The following is a 17,607-nucleotide window of genomic DNA, read 5'->3' on the forward strand; positions in this document are numbered from 1 at the left end:
GCGGCTCGCGAGCCACATGCGGCTCTTTGGCCCCTTGAGTGTGGCTCTTCCACAAAATACCACGTGCAGGCGCGCACGAACAGTGCGATTGAAACTTCGTGGCCCATGCGCAGAAGTCGGTTTTCAGCCTGGGAGAGTCTATTTTGAAGAAGTGGCGTTAGAACACTCAAGGGGCCAAAGAGCCGCAGGTGGCTCGCGAGCCGCGGTTTGCCGACCGCTGGGATACACAGATCTGTGTTAGTTCTGCCAACACCCGTGACTGTGAGGTTAGAGAGGAGGAAATGGAAGCGTGGAGAGTCACTACAATCTGTACAATATCTTGCTATTGAATGCCACACGTGGTTGAAGATGAAGGTGTGGAAGAGTGGGTCCTGTGGAACACGATGAAGAATTCAACAGACTAGGTAACTCCAAGGCACATTAGAGTAAATTAGATGAAGAAAATATTCCCAGAGAGAGTGGCTATTTCTTATTCAGAAAAAAAGAAAAGAAAAGAAAAAGTCATTATCCTGTTTGGTAGGGAGTCATTCTCAAACCTGAACCATGCTCAGAATGACCTGACTCCCAAGTCCCACCCAAGACTTCCTGACTCAAAATGTTCAGAGATGGGAGACCAAACCAGAGGGAGTCGGACCTACGTTACCACCATTTGTCCACCATCCAGAGCTGAGGGGTCAGTGCTGACATGTACACATAAGGAACTGGTGGACATTGAAATTGGGTCTCAAAAGAACTGTTGGTCCAGAAAGAAACTCACTACAGACTGATTCATTTGCCTGTCAGCATAACTATTATTGCTCGTCTCACATTCAGTTCTTATAAGTATATCTCTAGTGACACATGATCTCGCTCATCTAGGGGAAATGATGAACAACATAGACTGAGGAACAAGAACAGAACCAGAAACAAGGAGGCATCAATCGGGGCCTCGGAGGGAGGATAGGGGAGGTTGGGGGGAGGGGGGAGAGATCAACCAAAGGACTTGTGTGCATGCATATGAGCCTAACCAATGGTTAAGTTCAACAGGGGGTCGGGGCATCCGTGGGGAGGGGTGTGGGATGGGAATGGGGGGATGAGGACAAATATGTGACACCTTAATCAATAAAGAAATTTAAAAAAAAAAATGTTCAGAGATGGGGCCCAGGACCTGTGTTTTGTTTCCCTGCAAATGACTCTCAGGTAGCCAGGCAGGAGGCCCTGGGGACGAGTACCTAAGGCTCGTGGAAAGCTGACCTCCGGTAAAAACCAGTATCTGAGAGCTGGGGCTCCACCAACGTGAGTGCCAGTGCTTCCTTAGCAGATAATAAACAAATACTCACAGGTTCTGACATTCTGTGCAATGACAACAGACACCCGGGTCTGGGGATTTGGAAAGGCAGCCCAGCAGAAATCCTTCCCGCTGCAGAAAAGAAGAAAAGGCCAAAGTAAGGCGGGGTGGGGCCGCCTCCCAGGTGTGGCCTTCCCCGTTATGGAGAAAATACGACTCCAGCGGAATCCCAGTGGAAGGCTGCATCCCTAAGGTCCGAAAAATAACCACTCCGTTGACGGGGTTCCTAACAAACCCAGGGCATGCCTTTACCGGCCTCGGTTGGTTATACTTTGGAAGTAGGAACTCCGTTTCCACGGGAGCGCGAAGTTGGGAAGTTGTGTGCTGAGGCCGCGTGGACCTGCTGGTTCTGCTGGGGCCCAAGGCCTCGGGCGGGCGGCAGCCCTGCGCGACCTCAGCCGCCTCGGCCGAGGCGGGGCCGCGCTCCCGGGGAGGGGCGCCGCCTACAGTCGCGGGCTGTGCCTGGGGGACCGTCGCTCCCCGGCCCGGCACGTCGGGCAGCCTCCCGCCCCGGGCGCAGTCCGGCCGGGGGCCCGGCACCGCGCGCTCCGCTGTCACCCCGCGCGCGTGCCCAGGCGCGCCCCGTCGCGGCCCCACGCGGACCCCCACACCCTGACGCCGGCGCCCGCGGTCCCGGACTCCGACCCGGGCCTTTGCGCCTCCCTCGGAGACCCGCGAGGCGTCCAGGTGGCCGGGCCCGCGCCGCGGGGGGGAGGCGCCTCGGCGCGGGGGGCCTCACCCCGGGGGTGGGGAGGGGAAGGGGGGAGCGGGACGCCGCCGCCCGGCCCCTGGGGACCGGCCCGGCCCCCTCCCCGCGCGCCCCCGCCCAGTGCTCATGCGCGGGCCCAGCCTTTATAGCGGCCGCGGGCGCCGCGCTCTCCGCACTCGAGCGCAGCGGGGCGGGTCCGACTCAGGTGCAGAGCCCTGGGCGTCCGGCGCGGGCGCGCGGGTCCCTGAGCCTGTCCGGGTGTCTCCTGTGTCGCTCCCAGCCTGTCTGTCTGTCTGTCTGTCTGTCTTCACACTCACCCTCCGCCCGGGCCCGGGGTTGCACATCGGTTCTGGGTCGGGCTCGATCTGCAGCGGGAGCGTCGCCCCCAGAGCGAGAGGGCGTCAGCTCCGGGGCCGCGGCGCTGCGCTCTCCGCCGGCTCCTGGGAACCCGAGCGGTGCGGGGTCTCCGCGGGCGGCGGCGCGGTCGCAGGAGCAGGAGCCCGCGTTCCCCCGGAGCCTCCTCGCACTCGCCCCCTCTCGCAGGTCCGCGCAGCGCCCTCGGCTGCCATGGCCGCAGCCTGGATCCCGGTGCTCTGCCTCGGTGGGTACGCACCCCGCGCCGCCCCTGCCCTCGCGCCGAGCGGGCGGAGGCTGGAGCCGGCCTCGTGCTGTCCTCTCTTCGCAGGTGCGGGGCTGCTGCTGCCGGAGCCCGCGGGCTGCGAGGGAGCCGGTGAGTGGCGGGGTCCCGGCGGGGCGGCGGGGTCCCGGCGGGGCGGCGGGCGGGGCTGAGCCGGCCGGTGGGGGAGCGCTCAGGTGCGGCCCCGGGCGGAGCAGGAGCGCGCGCAGGCAGGAGGGCCGCCTGGCGCTCCCCGTCCATGCCTATGGCCCGTCTACCCCGGCTTACCATTTCTCCCGCGCGGGGGGTCCCCCCGCTCCGAGGGGGACGTTCTTTCCAAGCTACGGAGAAGGGAGCCCCCTAACCCCTCCACACCCACGTCCCCGGGGCCCGCCGGCCCGCCGAACAGCGGCAGCAGACGGCCAAGGCCGGGGTGTTGGCTGAGCCCCTCGGAAGAGGGGGCCTCGCTAGTCCCGGGCGCTCCGCAGTCTTGGGAGCCAGGGAGCAGCCCTCTAGCCCCGACCTCAGGCCGGCCGGGCTGACCGAGAGGGAGGCTTGACCCCCTGGCTGTGTTTCTAGGCGTGCGCCCCAGCATTTGAGAGTCCTTTTAGAGTTTGTTCCTTGTAGAAGTCCGAGTACGGCTGTGTGCTTCGGTGTGTTTTCTACAAAGTAAAAGGCAAACTCTTTTCCAAAACGTATCCTTTGTTTTCCTTGAAAGGAGAAATGAGGGTAAGGCTTGCACCCGGCTGTATTCAGCCCCACGCACCCCCCCACACACACACGCTCAGTAAAGTCAGTGTTGACAGGTAAAGGTAGTGTGTGTGATGCCACTGAAAATGGGAGGCAGAAGTAAGGCTGTTTGGAAACAGGTATGAGGCTGCTGTTTTGGGTGAAGATTTTCATTTCCCCGGCACCCTAGAAAGTTTCAGAGCCAAGGGCCTGGCAGTGTGCCTGGCATCCTGCCTTCCCTTCCGTGGACCTCACAGTACAGGGTTCAGCTCAACACAGAGGGCCCTTAGGGGGGTCCTGCCGGGCCAGGGGGCTCAGTTGGTTGGCGCATCCTCCCTGCATGAAAAGGTTAGGGGTTCAATCTGGGGTCCTGGGCTTGCGGGAGGCAGACAATCAATCTTTCTCTCTCCCCCTCCCCCCTCTTTTTTCTCCCCTCTCTAAAATCAATAAAAACATATCTTAGGGTGAGGATTAAAAATAAATAAATTTAATATTTATAGTGAGTTAATGAATTAACATGTTGCGTTATGGTATCTTGTTACATGTTGCCAACGGCTTGTCTTGGAGTAAAAACTTAGATTCTTTGTTAGTTGGGTTGACCCTGTAAAACTTGACAGTATTAACGGTGCTTCCTAAAAATGCATTCACTGCCTGAGACAGTTCTCTGGAACAGGAATAAGCAGGCGCCATTCTGAAGGGACTAACTTCCCTGTTTCCTGTCCTGTAGGAGGTGCAGAATATTCTGTGGGCTGTGTGACCTTGGGTTAACCCATGGCTTTCATTTCTTCATTTGTAAAATTAGTGATTGAGCTAAATGACATTCAGTAAAGTGGAGCATCTGTTTACTGATTTGCTTACAGTGATATAATTTAAAGGCACCGCGTTTGGAGGAAAACAGGTATAAATGTGCCTCTGAAGCAAAGGATGGCTTAGGTTTGTGCTTGTGTCTATGAAAATGTCCCTCACAGGCTCAACCCAGATTTAATAGCATCCCCTCAGGCAACTACGCACACAGTTGTCATCAGAAGTGAGATTTTTATATTTCTAGAACAAATTAATAAATGGCCAATGAGTGTTATTTTCTAGTTCTGATGTGGTTCAATTATGTATTTTATTTTTTAAATATATTTTATTGTTGATAGTATTACAGATATCTCCCATTCCCCCCCACATCCCAGCCCCTACACCTCCCCTCATATCCTTGAACACCAGGTACACAAGGTCTTCACTACTCTATTGCCTGTGTCCATGGGCTTATGCATATCCTATGTAATAAAAGGCTACTATGCAAATCGACCAAACGGTGGAACACCTGGTCACTATGACACGCACTGACCACCAGGGGGCAGACACTCAACGCAGGAGCTGCCCCTTGGTGGTCAGTGCGCTCCCACCAGGGGGAGTGCTGCTCAGCCAGAAGCCAGGCTCACGGCTGGTGAGCACAGTGGCAGTGGCAGGAGCCTCTCCCGCCTCTGCGGCAGCGCTAAGGATGTCCGACTGCTGGCTTAGGCCTGCTCAGCCGTCAGTCAGACATCCCCCAAGGGCTCCCAGACTGCGAGATTTCCCTCCTCCCTACAGTGCACAATTTTCGTGCATCAGGCCTCTAGTAAGTATATAAGTTCTTTGGTTTATCTCTTCTCACCCCCCTAACTCCCCAATTATGTATTTTCAAACTGATAAGAACTGAGAAAATTTTCCCATTAGACTTCATAGTGGCTGAGGGCTAGGTTAAATTGGAAAATGGATTTTCAGCTTGCTAAAATCTGGAATGGTGTGGGACAGTGTAAAAGTCAATATTCCTAACAAGAAGTGTCGAAATCGGGGAATTAAAACACCAATCTCACCTCCTAGTCCCCCCGCCCCCACCCCCACTGCCCAAAACGTCCTAAGAACGGTTATTACGTTCTCTCCTTCCTCTTCAGTGCCCATTGCTATCACGTGCTTTACCAGAGGCCTGGACATCAGGAAAGAGAAAGCAGATGTGCTCTGCCCCAGCGACTGCCCTCTTGAGGAATTCTCCGTGTTTGGGAACATAGTATATGCTTCTGTGTCAAGCATATGCGGTGCCGCTGTCCACAAGTAAGCCCGAACGTGCCAAGGGGAGAGAAACGCAAGTGTGATTACTTTCTCTCCCTCTCTAGCCATCTGTATCCCCCACCTTTTCTTTCTTGTGGCGCCATCATAGGCATCAGAGGTTTTCCCGAATACCCTTGAACACCAGCTACTCAAGGGAAGCTTCCTGGCCAGTGGCCAATTATTGCATTGTTTCTTGATAGCTGGCTCTCTGTGATTCTAAAACATTGCCAATCATGTAATATGTTAGTGTGTGCCAGCCATTGTTTTAAATTCCATGACAACGCTACTTCTGTACAAGGTAGGTACAATTTTACTCCATCTTACAGGTGAGGGAACATACGACACGTGTGTTCTTAACACCTAAGCTTGACGGCACAAAACCGTTTTCCCAGGCAGATGCTGTCCCTGTGTAAGCAAGTTTTTGTTAAAAGCTGGAAGTACCCTTAGATGGGTTTCCTGCTGACCTGTTTTCCTGGTGAATCAGATAACAGATGCAACATGGCACACGTCCGTCGGACGCCCTGAAAAGGGTGGGTCGATCTCAGGCGTTCATCTTGTGTTGCAGGGGAGTGATCGGCAGCTCCGGGGGGCCTGTGCGAATCTATGGCCTACCTGGTCGAGAAAACTACTCCTCAGCAGTTGCCAATGGCATCCAGTCTCAAACGCTTTCCAGATGGTCTGCTTCTTTCACAGTGACGAGTACGTACATGGTGTTCTTACTTTCGTGTAAACATTGCCTCCCTCCCCTCCAAAAAAAAACAAAGTTTTCTGCTCTTCTCAGCCCAACATCTTTAACTTTGATGGCAGAACCTGTGGTCAAGGTCGAAGGGGTCAACTACGGGCTAGAGTCAGGGGACCCAAAGAGTCAAGGACCCACTCAAGCCAGACTTGGTGAAGGGGGGAAGAATAACCTTGCTGTCCGAAGATGGCAATAGAAACCTGAATGGTCTGTGATCAGAATGCCCTGACATTTACCAAGTAACACTAAATCAAAAAACTAGTGAATGAATGTGAATTCATTTTTGGTGATCCTTTCAAAATATGACCTGCCCTAGCCAGTGTGGCTCAGTTGGTTGGAGTATCATCTCTTACAACAAAAGGTTACAGGATCAATTCCGGGTCAGGACACATACCCAGGTTGTGGGTTTGAACCCCCAGACAGGGCGCCTATGGGAGGCAACAAATTGATGTTTCTCTCTCCCCCTCTCTCTCTAAAAAAAAAAATAAAAAAAAAAAAAAATGACCTAATAGATAAGAATCCATTTTGGTTCTTTGAAACAAGAATGCAGCAGTTGCTCCTGAAATTTGCCATCACTCTGTTACATGTACCATCCTATAGAACTCTAAATTAGATTCGTTGTGCTTTGATGATAAAAAAGGAAGAGGAAAAAATAGCCTCTTCTTTATTTTAACAGAAGGCAAAAGTGCTACCCAGGAAGCCACAGGACAAGCCGTGTCCACGGCACAGCCACCAGCAGGTATGAAATACGGAGCCGACATTGTCTCACACAGCACGGGAAAGTCCTGGATTGGAGGCATATCAAATACGTAGGCCTTACACACTACTGACTTCTTTATTGGGGCATTGCTTCCCCAGTCCAGAAAATCATATAAGGAAATACATTTTCAAAAAACGAAACTTTTTAAGAATGACACTACTTGTCATGAGCTTTTCCCTATGTGGGCTTCTTGCTATGGAACGGTCTTCCACTTGCTGATGCCAAATGCTTCCTCTCCCCTCCCTGTCCCCCTTTCTCCCCCCCCCCCCCCCCCCCCCCCCCAGGTAAACGACTGAAGAAAACGCCCAACAAGAAAGCTGGGAATAAAGGTAAGAACCCAGACAGCCATTTGGGAAAACAACTCCTTCCCTCCTGAACTGCTCACAGAAAGACTTGTTTGGGTTTTCACAGACTGTAAAGCAGACATTGCATTTCTGATTGATGGAAGTTTTAATATTGGGCAGCGCCGATTTAACCTACAGAAGAATTTTGTTGGGAAAGTGGCTCTAATGCTGGGAATTGGAACAGAAGGACCACATGTGGGCCTTGTTCAAGCCAGGTATCAACTTTGTTATAATGGGAGGAGACTTGAACGATGTCTTGAATGATGACAAATAATCAGTCCTTTTAATAGGTACAACTGTTTCAGTTCAATATAAACATATTGAGTTGTGGACAATCTGGATTCCCAAACTATAAAGTCAGGATTTAGGATTGCCTAAGCAGACTGGATAAGTCTAAGTATTTCCTTTTTGGAGAAAAGGACGTAGAGAATTATATGCTATTTGTGGACGGAAAGGTTTGTTCCTCATACAAATTACCTCTGCACATCTACTCTGCTCAATTCTTCATTTCTCTTTGCTGAAGGAAGAACAGGCAGTGGTATATCGGTAACTCCTCCCTATTCTGTTATTCTTTTTAGCTCTTTCAATATTCCCTTAATTGGAGATTTGAAGCCTGACCTTTTAATTTTTATTCTTTTAAAAATAGTACTTATTGCTGTGCATCATAAAAAGCTTAAAAAACATAAAAGCACAAAGAATAAAACCCCAAATATAACCTCCAGAGATAATCACTGTAGAGTTTTTTTTTTTTCTTTTCAGTATTTTAAGAAAATATTTGATTGTCTATATGAGGGTATTTCTTTTTTTTTTAAATATACTTTTTTTTTTTATTTCAGAGAGGAAGGGAGAGGGATAGATAGAAACATCAATGATGACAGATAATCATTGATTGGCTGCCTCCTGTATGCCCCCCACTGAGGACCGAGCCCGCAACCCCAGCATGTGCCCTTGATCGGAATCGAACTCAGGATCCTTCAGTCCCCAGGCTGACACTCTAACCACTGAGCAAAACTGGCCAGGGCTATGAGGGTATTTCTTGATTTTTAAAAGTTTAGACTATAAAAATGCCTTATATCCTGTTTTATTCATCCCCAACTATTCTGAGCATTTTACCATGTCACAAAAATTCTTCAGAAAATAATGTTTCATGTTACTCTGCATGATTGATTACTTAGCCATTCTTCTATTGCTTCTTCACCATCACACCAAGCGCTCTGATGAACATCCTTATGACATCTGCATGCCGTCTCGGATGAGAGTTGATTCCTGGAAGTGGGGTTGGGTCAGAGGGTTCTGACATTTTTAAGGACTCTGAATAAACAGTTAAAATTGCTTTCTAGAAAGTTGATCCAGTTTGCACTACTGTCATTTTTTAAGGGTTTTCTCCAGTACTATTACAGATATTAATTTATATTTAATTTGTTCTTATATTATTTTTTACAATTGGTTCTTCATTTAGATAGATTTTTTTTTTAGTGTGAGAATGTAACTCTGTTGTTTTCTACTGATTTAACCATTTGTTCAACACCTTTTAAAAATGAGCTTCTTATTCCATTGATTTGTGATAATCTTATATACAAATTTAGGCAAGTCCGTTTCTTTGATCCATTTGCTACTTTTTACATCTTTTCTACAATGCTTTGATTTTTGTCACTTTATTGTACATTTTAACATCCCATAAGGCAAATTCCCCACAGTACTTTTCTTCATACATATTTCCTTTGCTATTTTTCCCCAATTATTTTTCAAGGTGAAAACTACACTACCCTGAAGACTCATATAAAGACTAGCTTTTCTATAAACGTCCTGGTTTATAGTTTTTCTATTTTAAGAAGAACATTAGAATAAACTATATCGAGAGTTTCTATTTAAGCAGAATAACAATATATCACTAAGGATGCAAAAGAAGACTCAACTTCATAATCATAATTTGGATAGTTGAGAAGTGACCATAAAAGTGAAATCTGACTTTGTGACCCAGCATGCCACCAGGTATACAGAAATCATAGCGTCAGGCATGCAGCAAGACATCAGCTAAATCTGATGGAAGACACAGATTTAGCCAATAAGTTAGTTTTTTGTTGATTCCTCAATCAGTGCTACAGTTGTCCCTCAAAAATCTTAATGGCAATTGATAATACTAAACTCTGAAAATTTTGCACTTTTGAAATATTGACTTATCTGAAAACAGTGCAACAAACTGCTTTAACTGTTTTTACTCAACGTGGTCTTTAGTGAACAGAGTAGTTATAAAAGTGAGCCATGATTTTTTTGCTATTAAATATGGAAAATCTCAAACCTCTTACCATACACGTAATTTTAAGATTAGCAAATGTCAACATCATTTATTAGAAGCAAAACTCAATATTGTAATAGTTCTGACCAGAGACCTGGCTTAATAGACCCACACTGTTCAGTGCGTCCAGGTCCCCCTGGAGCAAACCCAGCCTCACACCAGGCAGATTTGGGTAAGCCCAGTGCCCTGAGCCAAGCCTGGTTTCAGGTGCTCCTTATAGTTTAGATATGGACTTTGGAGCCAAACAAATCTGAATTTAAAGTGTGGCTGTTTTGTTGGGAAAATTACTTAAATGTTCAGAGCCTGTTTCTTCACTTATAGGGATAATAATTTCTATCTCATAGAGTTATAATGAAATGAGATTATACATAATATATAGCATATTACCCAGACTATAGTAAACCCTTAAGATAGCAATTGTTTTTGTTACATTTTAGAAAGACCCCTAAAAATTCAAGTCAAGATGCAGTGTCTTCATTGATGATATAATTAAGAAAGAAACTTGGACATTGTCCACTTTAAAGTTTGTTTAAGGTATATAATTTGCTCATTTTCCTTTTTCAATTCTAACTTTTTTTTTTTCATTTTTCCACATAGTGAACATCCCAAAATAGAATTTTACTTGAAAAACTTTACATCAGCCAAAGATGTTTTGTTTGCCATAAAGGAAGTAGGTTTCCGAGGGGGTAATTCCAATACAGGTAAGTAGACTTGGCACCTGGGATGTAACACAGGAGGTTGTGAATGGTTAGATTTGTAAAACAGTATTGTGCTATTTTATACATGGAGATGTGGAACGCTTCTTCCTGTCTCTGGAATCTTGGCTAGTATGCACTTGATCATCTGAGGTGCTCAATTTTTAATGGAAAATATACCAAAGGGTTCATTTTATTTATTAAAAAAAAAATTAAAGCATTGTGACCCATAATCCTTATAATGAATAGGGCAGATGTCACTTTAGGCAAGAACCTGTTTGGAATGCTAAAAGGAAGTAAAGACCAACAGACTTACCTAATAAATGTAGATGTGGTAGAAAGAACTAGAGTAGCACTGTGGACCCTCAGAAGGGAGACTTCTTATTCTGAGTCCTTAGTGGGTCTAATCAGTCACTAGGGGGCAAGATAGAGAGCATGGGTACAGGAGTGGGAGTGTTGTGTTTCTGGCTGATGACTGATGTAATGAAAGGAAATGTGAGGCTTTTGGGAAGTGATGGGGTAGGTGAAGACAAAATTGGCCTGACAGATTATTAAACTTTCCCACCGTATGCATCTATTATGGAACCGGGCTCTATGTGTTAAATTCTTAAACGAAGTGGCATCAGGTTGGTTATAGGGCCGTGGTCGGCAAACTGTGGCTCGCGAGCCACATGTGGCTCTTTGGCCCCTTGAGTGTGGCTCTTCCACAAAATACCACGGCCTGGGTGAGTCTATTTTGAAGAAGTGGCGTTAGAAGAAGTTTAAGTTTAAAAAATTTGTCTCTCAAAAGAAATTTCAATCGTTGTACTGTTGATACTTGGCTCTGTTGACTAATGACTTTGCCGACCACTGGTCTAGGGAAATAGAAATGTCACTTGAGCCGTGGTGGGGTTCCAGTTTGCTTCTTTTTCATTCCTAGGAAAAGCCTTGAAGCACACCGCCCAGAAATTCTTCACAGCAGAAACTGGTGTGAGAAAGGGGATCCCCAAAGTGGTGGTGGTATTTATTGATGGCTGGCCTTCTGATGACATTGAGGAAGCAGGCATTGTGGCTAGAGAGTTTGGTGTGAATGTATTCATAGTTTCTGTGGCCAAGCCTATCCCTGAAGAATTGGGGATGGTTCAGGATGTTGCATTTATTGATAAGGTAAGGAGGTGAGGGGTGTCTTCTGTTACGGTAGTGATTCAATTTTGGACCTTGAGGCATAGTGCTGACTGGCCCATATCTGGATTAACTTTGAACATTCAAGATTTCATAATTTTTAAGAAGAAACAATTTTTGATCCCTTTGGATATCTTTTCTGTTCTCCCTCCCCCCCTCCCCCCATTAGGCTGTCTGTCGGAATAATGGTTTCTTCTCTTACCACATGCCCAACTGGTTTGGCACCACAAAATACGTAAAGCCTCTAGTGCAGAAGCTCTGCACTCACGAGCAAATGATGTGCAGCAAGACCTGTTATAACTCAGTGAACATTGCCTTTCTGATTGACGGCTCTAGCAGCGTTGGGGAGAGTAACTTCCGCATCATGCTTGAATTTGTCTCCAACATAGCCCAGACTTTTGAAATCTCAGACATTGGTGCCAAGATAGCTGCTGTACAGTTCACCTACGACCAGCGCACAGAATTCAGTTTCACTGACTATAGCACCAAAGAGAACGTCCTAGCGGTGATCCGCAACATCCGCTATATGAGTGGTGGAACAGCTACTGGTGATGCCATTTCTTTTACTGTTAGAAATGTGTTTGGCCCCATGAGGGACAGCCCCAACAAGAACTTCCTGGTGGTTGTCACCGATGGGCAGTCCTATGACGATGTTCGAGGCCCTGCTGCTGCTGCACATGATGCAGGTAAGGTCCTTCCTTGTCCTTTGGGAAGGGAAATTGAGGAGAGGTTCAGTGAATTTTAGAAGTAAACTTAAGCATTGATGTCATTGGACAAACATCCACAATGTCACAGTCGCATTCTAAAAGCTTTACCCAATATTAACTGATTCAGTTGTCAAGGCAGCTCTACAAATTTCATTCCAGATAAGAAAAGAAACTCCCCCAAAACACACATCAAGTCGGGCCAGTATTCAAACCCAGGCAGTCTGAGTCCGTACTCCCGACCACTGTATTGTTGGGAAAATACCATGAGAACCATGTCACATGTCATGGAATATGGTAGAGGTTCTCACGTTTGACTCAAACTTGGAATATATATCTGCCATCTCCAACCCCTAGTCACAATTTATCATAATTTACTGTGAATCTGCTATTTGAAAATGTATCCTAACTTTTTTTTTTTTTAGTAGTTTTCAGGCTGGGGTGAGCTTTCTAAGATGATAAGGTCACCAATGAAATTTAAATTCTATTCCATCTAAACTTTCTAAGCGTCTTTTTTTTTTTTCTTGACAATGAAAACACACTCTGATGTTATGAGAGAATATAAAAGGGGTTTCTTTCTCTCTTACCCCAGCCTTAATATTACTTTTGGCAAAGGCCGCTAGTTCCTGAAGACATTAGCATGTGTTGCTGAGATCAAATAGGCCAACAAATAGCTGAGGGTTCCCTTTCCCAGGCTGAAACTGAGTGACTGGAGTCCAGTATTTAAAAAACAAAAATGTTAACTTGGGAGGGGGAATTAGCAGCCTTCCATTTTTTCTGTACTCTTCTGCACTTCCTTTTCCCTATTTGTGAATAACCTTTTTCTTTTTTTGTACATTAGCACCTCTGCTAATGTATTTGTGTACTTTATAAATATTGATGGATATTTTTATTAAGTAGAACTGATACATGTAATTTAAGTGATACATGGGCTTATTTTTATACATCTGGCTTATTTTATACGTCAGCAAACTAGCCTATGTTAAAGACCTCTTTTCTATCATACTCCTTAAAAATGTAGATGACTAAACTAAGTTATGGTTAACAGGATGGGATTCAGGCTAAATAAAGTGAACTAGTCTATTTCAAATATATTTTCCCTGTGATTAATTGAACTTTTCATGAATATTATTGTTAGTTAACAAAAGCCAGAAATTAGACTTTCTGGGCTAGGTCACAACCATTTTTGTATTCTGTTCTTTTAACTGTGAGTATATACTGGGCCTGAGCTCAACTCTCTAGGCTTGAATGCAGAATTAAAAGTGAGAAAAACTAAGGGGGAGGAAAATTTTTACTTTTTTCTCTTGCCAGAGAGGGACTGGCTGGTGGTGATAAATCCAAAATTGTTTGAAATAGCTTTTGTATCATCTAAACCTGCTCCATTTGTATCCTAAGCTTCCACAACTCGGAGCACTGTATACCACTAGAAGGGGAATGAAGCCTTGGGTAGGAGGGGAGTAGCTATTGCAGAAACTCCCAAAATGTTATGGGGAATTTCACCCAGAAGATAAGACAGTACACTAACAATCTACTAAACCACTGCTTTTACATTTGGGATTGAGGTGAATCAAACGATTGGAACAAGCACCCTGACAAAAATGTACAGTTGGAATAAAAGCCTTCTAGTAGCTCAAGGGAATGCCTCAATGTAACAGGAAATTCCAGCTTCACAGGCATTTCTTTTTGGCTTTATTTTTATTGATTATATAAAGAGGAGAGGAGAGAGAGAAAAACATCAATTTGTTGTCTCACTTACTTATGCATTGACTGGCCCTTGTATGTGCCCTGACCAGGGATTGAACCCACAACCTTGGTATATGAGGATGATGCTCTAATCAACTGAGCTATCCTGCAAGGGCTCTCTTTGGCTATTTTTATTTCCAGATTTTTGCTTTGGGATTAAAGGCTGACAATTTCTTACTGGTCAGTTTGCCAATGTAACAACATACAGACTTAAGCGGAAGAGTTACTATTCACAGACGACTAGTCACCATTCCCTGACAATGCAGCCACAGACAACTTTCACCATTTCTGTACCCCACCTCTTGTGCCAGTTATAATGGCCTGACTCCAGTATAATGGTTAACTGAAGTGATGATAGCAGGCATACCAAGCTCATACCAATCTCAGAGCGAAAGTTTTCATCATTTCACTAAATGTTTGCTGCAGGGGTTTTTTGTTTGTTTGTTTTTTAAAAGATGTTTATCAGGTTATTTCTATTAATTATTATCATGGATATTGAACTTTATAAAAAATTTTTTTTTCTGTCAGTGATCATTTGCCTGTTAATATGGTAATTACACTGACAGTAAAGCCTCTGGTTTTGACCAAACTGTTTAGCCATTTTCATCACAATGACTGTTAAAACTTACCTAACAATCTGCTACAGGGGATTTAGTTCTTCAGACATTAACTATGCAGTTTTCTCTGCAACTGTGTCTTAATATATGAATAATATGTGTAATTTTATATGTAAACTGGAACTTGGGTTTACATTCCCTTAAAAATATTTCCATTGTAGGTATCACCATCTTCTCTGTTGGTGTGGCTTGGGCACCTCTGGATGACCTGAGAGATATGGCCTCTAAACCAAAGGAATCGCACGCTTTCTTCACAAGGGAGTTCACAGGATTAGAACCAATTGTTTCTGATGTCATCAGGGGCATTTGTAGAGATTTCTTGGAATCCCAGCAATAATGGCGACGTTGTGACAACTGAAAGAAAAATTGCAAGAGGATATAATGTATAAGCTATATTCTCGCAATACTGAAATACTATAGAGCATACTAGGATCAGATACAAAACTATATTTAAGAGCCAACTGCTGTTTTAAGCAAATAAGCATTCACTTAAAGCTATTATCTTTTAATTACAATTTAGACTTAATTGTTCACTCTGCTGAGGCTTCATAATCATGACCCTTAGAAACTCAGGAAAAGGGGTATATCATGGATTAAAACATTTAAGAGTTCTATTCTAACATGTATTAAATGTATAGATATGAAAATTCCATAGCTCAATAAAAGAACCTGATATTTAGACCAAAAGCAACATTCCTTTTATCATTCTGTATTAAATATATAAGCAAGATATAAGAAAAACTTAAACAGAAAAGTTATTTCAAATATAAACATCTTGACCCAAGTAGATGTTATTTAGTATTCTAAGAAGTTATTATTACTGATGAAATGGAAGGAATTGGGTATCAAGCTTATTTTGTAGTGTATTTTCACAGTAAGTTATCACACTGAACAGGATAGCAAGACTACCTAGTATTTTTCTATTTATCTAATCCTTAATTTTTATGTGTATGGACATATATGGCTTGTACGCTAAAGCCATCCATGTACAAAATGTTAAGTTGGTAAATTTTTACTTACCATTTACATATAGCTTTAAAGAAAAGTACATATTTCAAACAGTGGAACTGCAGGAAAAGTATTGTCAGTTTGACTATATTTAAGCAATAAAACTGGTAGTGACTATTCAAGCTGCCTTTTATTTTCCTAAGTGTTTCTCCCTAGGGCAGTGATGGCGAACCTATGACACGCGTGTCAGCACTGACACGCGTAGCCATTTCTGATGACACGTGGCCGCTGAGGCAGCTGCATGCCGAGGATGAAACATTTGCGAAATAATGTTTTTCCCTCAAAGTGACACACTACCCGAGTTATGCTCAGTTTTTTGGCGAAGTTTGACACACCAAGCTCAAAAGGTTGCCCATCACTGCCCTAGGGCACGGTAAAAATTCTACATTCAATAATTTATGCAGAAAGGCCAACTGATTTTAATTTTTTCTTAAAATCATGCAATAAGACTATGCTTTTTCTATCATTTATTGACTGCCTACTGTTGTAAGCATCACACACAGCCACTACCAGGTAAACAGTACATCAATGTTTTATAATTAGCATTAGTTTTACTTAAACGTGCCTGTGATTGGTGCCTACGAAGTGTTCAGAGTCCCATTAATGTAATTATCATTACTCCCCAAGACCTCTCCTCTCAGGTAGAGCATCCTGCTTACCTTCTCTCAAGACAGGACCCGCCCTCCCTCATTCAACTGCGCACCTTATCTCCTGTGACACAATCACTGATCCTATCTGGATGGTTTACAACCAGTTGACCCCAAAATGGTGTTAATTAGTTGGAATAATATACATACTCCAGTTAATCTTTTGAGTCTAACAATTTTAGTTTGTGGAAAAGGAATGAAAAGACTATGTACTGAAGAGGCATACCCGAAATTGCCTTTGACACTAAGATAAAAATTTGATAAAATCAAGTTGGGAAGACAATAAACCTTTCCACCTTAAAAACTGGCAAATATGAATTAATGTTAACAGATTTTCAAATAACTAAAATGGGTTTAACATGATTTTCTCCTAGTGCATAAAGCACAAATTCTCAGCCAAGTGTACCACTCCTTAAAAATGTAAGCTGAAGTGAAAACTTGGTCTCTATAGTCTGTAGCCCTTTTAAAAATGCTTTACCTTTAATTCTATAAAGAACAAAGTTTTGAGGTATCTGAGGTAACCAGGGAAACTAATATTTTGACCGACTTCAAGAGCAAGAAGGGAGCAGAAATGAGCACTTTATCAAGTTGCTATCAATCTATATATATAAAAGGCTAATATGCTAAGTGTCCGACTAGTAGCTATGACTCACACTGACCACCAGGAGGCAGACTTTCAACGCAGGAGCTGCTGAGCTACAGTGACTTGGCAGCGGCAGTTCTTGGGTGATGCATCCCGAAACCAGAGGAGGGAGCCCGATTCCTCCTGGGGCCTCACGATTCCACCTTCGGCCTTGGGTTATGTTGTTGCTGAGGCACTGTCAGCCCCAAATCTGGTTTACTGCATACTTGTGTTCCACACCCAGCACGACAGCAACTTTGCAGAGTGCCCTCTCGCACTCTGGGACCCCTCTGGGGATGTCGGAGAGCCGGTTTCAGCCTGATCCCTGCAGGCCAGGCCAAGGGACCTCACCTGCTGGAGGGACCCGGCTCACTCCAGGGTGTGTTCAGCCTGTCTTGCCCAGTTCCACCCCGCCGGCCACCTTCTAATTTCCTTTCAATGTGCACAAATCTGTGCACTGGGTCACTAGTTATTTTTGTAAGTAAACATCCTATCTAATAAAAGGGTAATATGCAAATTAACTGTCACTGTCACAAAGATGGCAGTGCCCATAGCCACAAGATGGCAGTGCCCAGTCCCCTCAGCCCCGCCTGAGTCCCCCAGTCCTGGGGGGGCAGCCACTGAGAGCAGGCAGCGTGAGCAGCCTGGTGGAATGCCGTGGCGACGAGGCAAGCGTCCCGCCCCGGCCCCGAGGGCCTCTGGGTAATGCGTGCACAGCCTTCTACATGGAAGCTCAGCAAGCACGTCCCTCCGAGGTGTCCCTTAGGGTTGCTACTTAGGTTGTCTTTCCTCCTCTGTCTGGAGGGAGGCTGAG

The 17,607-nt window shown here is 45.2% G+C and overlaps 1 protein-coding gene across 1 annotated transcript; it reads left to right on the forward strand.

The window, feature by feature from the left end:
• Positions 1 to 2,227: 2,227 nt before the first annotated feature.
• Positions 2,228 to 14,853, forward strand: COCH (cochlin). Its single transcript, XM_054716509.1, has 11 exons — positions 2,228 to 2,637; positions 2,722 to 2,766; positions 5,304 to 5,460; positions 6,023 to 6,156; positions 6,873 to 6,935; positions 7,241 to 7,285; positions 7,368 to 7,515; positions 10,194 to 10,297; positions 11,211 to 11,437; positions 11,622 to 12,138; positions 14,678 to 14,853. Exons 1-11 carry the CDS (start codon positions 2,604 to 2,606, stop codon positions 14,851 to 14,853), a joined length of 1,650 nt encoding a protein of 549 aa, XP_054572484.1. The 5' UTR covers positions 2,228 to 2,603.
• The last annotated feature ends 2,754 nt before the right edge of the window (positions 14,854 to 17,607 follow it).

The sequence above is a fragment of the Eptesicus fuscus genome, chromosome 5 (genome assembly GCF_027574615.1).
Source record: "Eptesicus fuscus isolate TK198812 chromosome 5, DD_ASM_mEF_20220401, whole genome shotgun sequence".
NCBI classification, from domain to species: domain Eukaryota; kingdom Metazoa; phylum Chordata; class Mammalia; order Chiroptera; family Vespertilionidae; genus Eptesicus; species Eptesicus fuscus.

Excerpts from the sequence above, each read along its gene's own strand:
- COCH (XM_054716509.1), top strand. The coding sequence starts at position 2,604 with ATGGCCGCAGCCTGGATCCCGGTGCTCTGCCTCG. Across the intron at positions 2,638-2,721 it reads GATCCCGGTGCTCTGCCTCG|GTGCGGGGCTGCTGCTGCCG; the intron begins GTGGGTACGCAC and ends CTCTCTTCGCAG. Across the intron at positions 2,767-5,303 it reads CGCGGGCTGCGAGGGAGCCG|TGCCCATTGCTATCACGTGC; the intron begins GTGAGTGGCGGG and ends CTTCCTCTTCAG.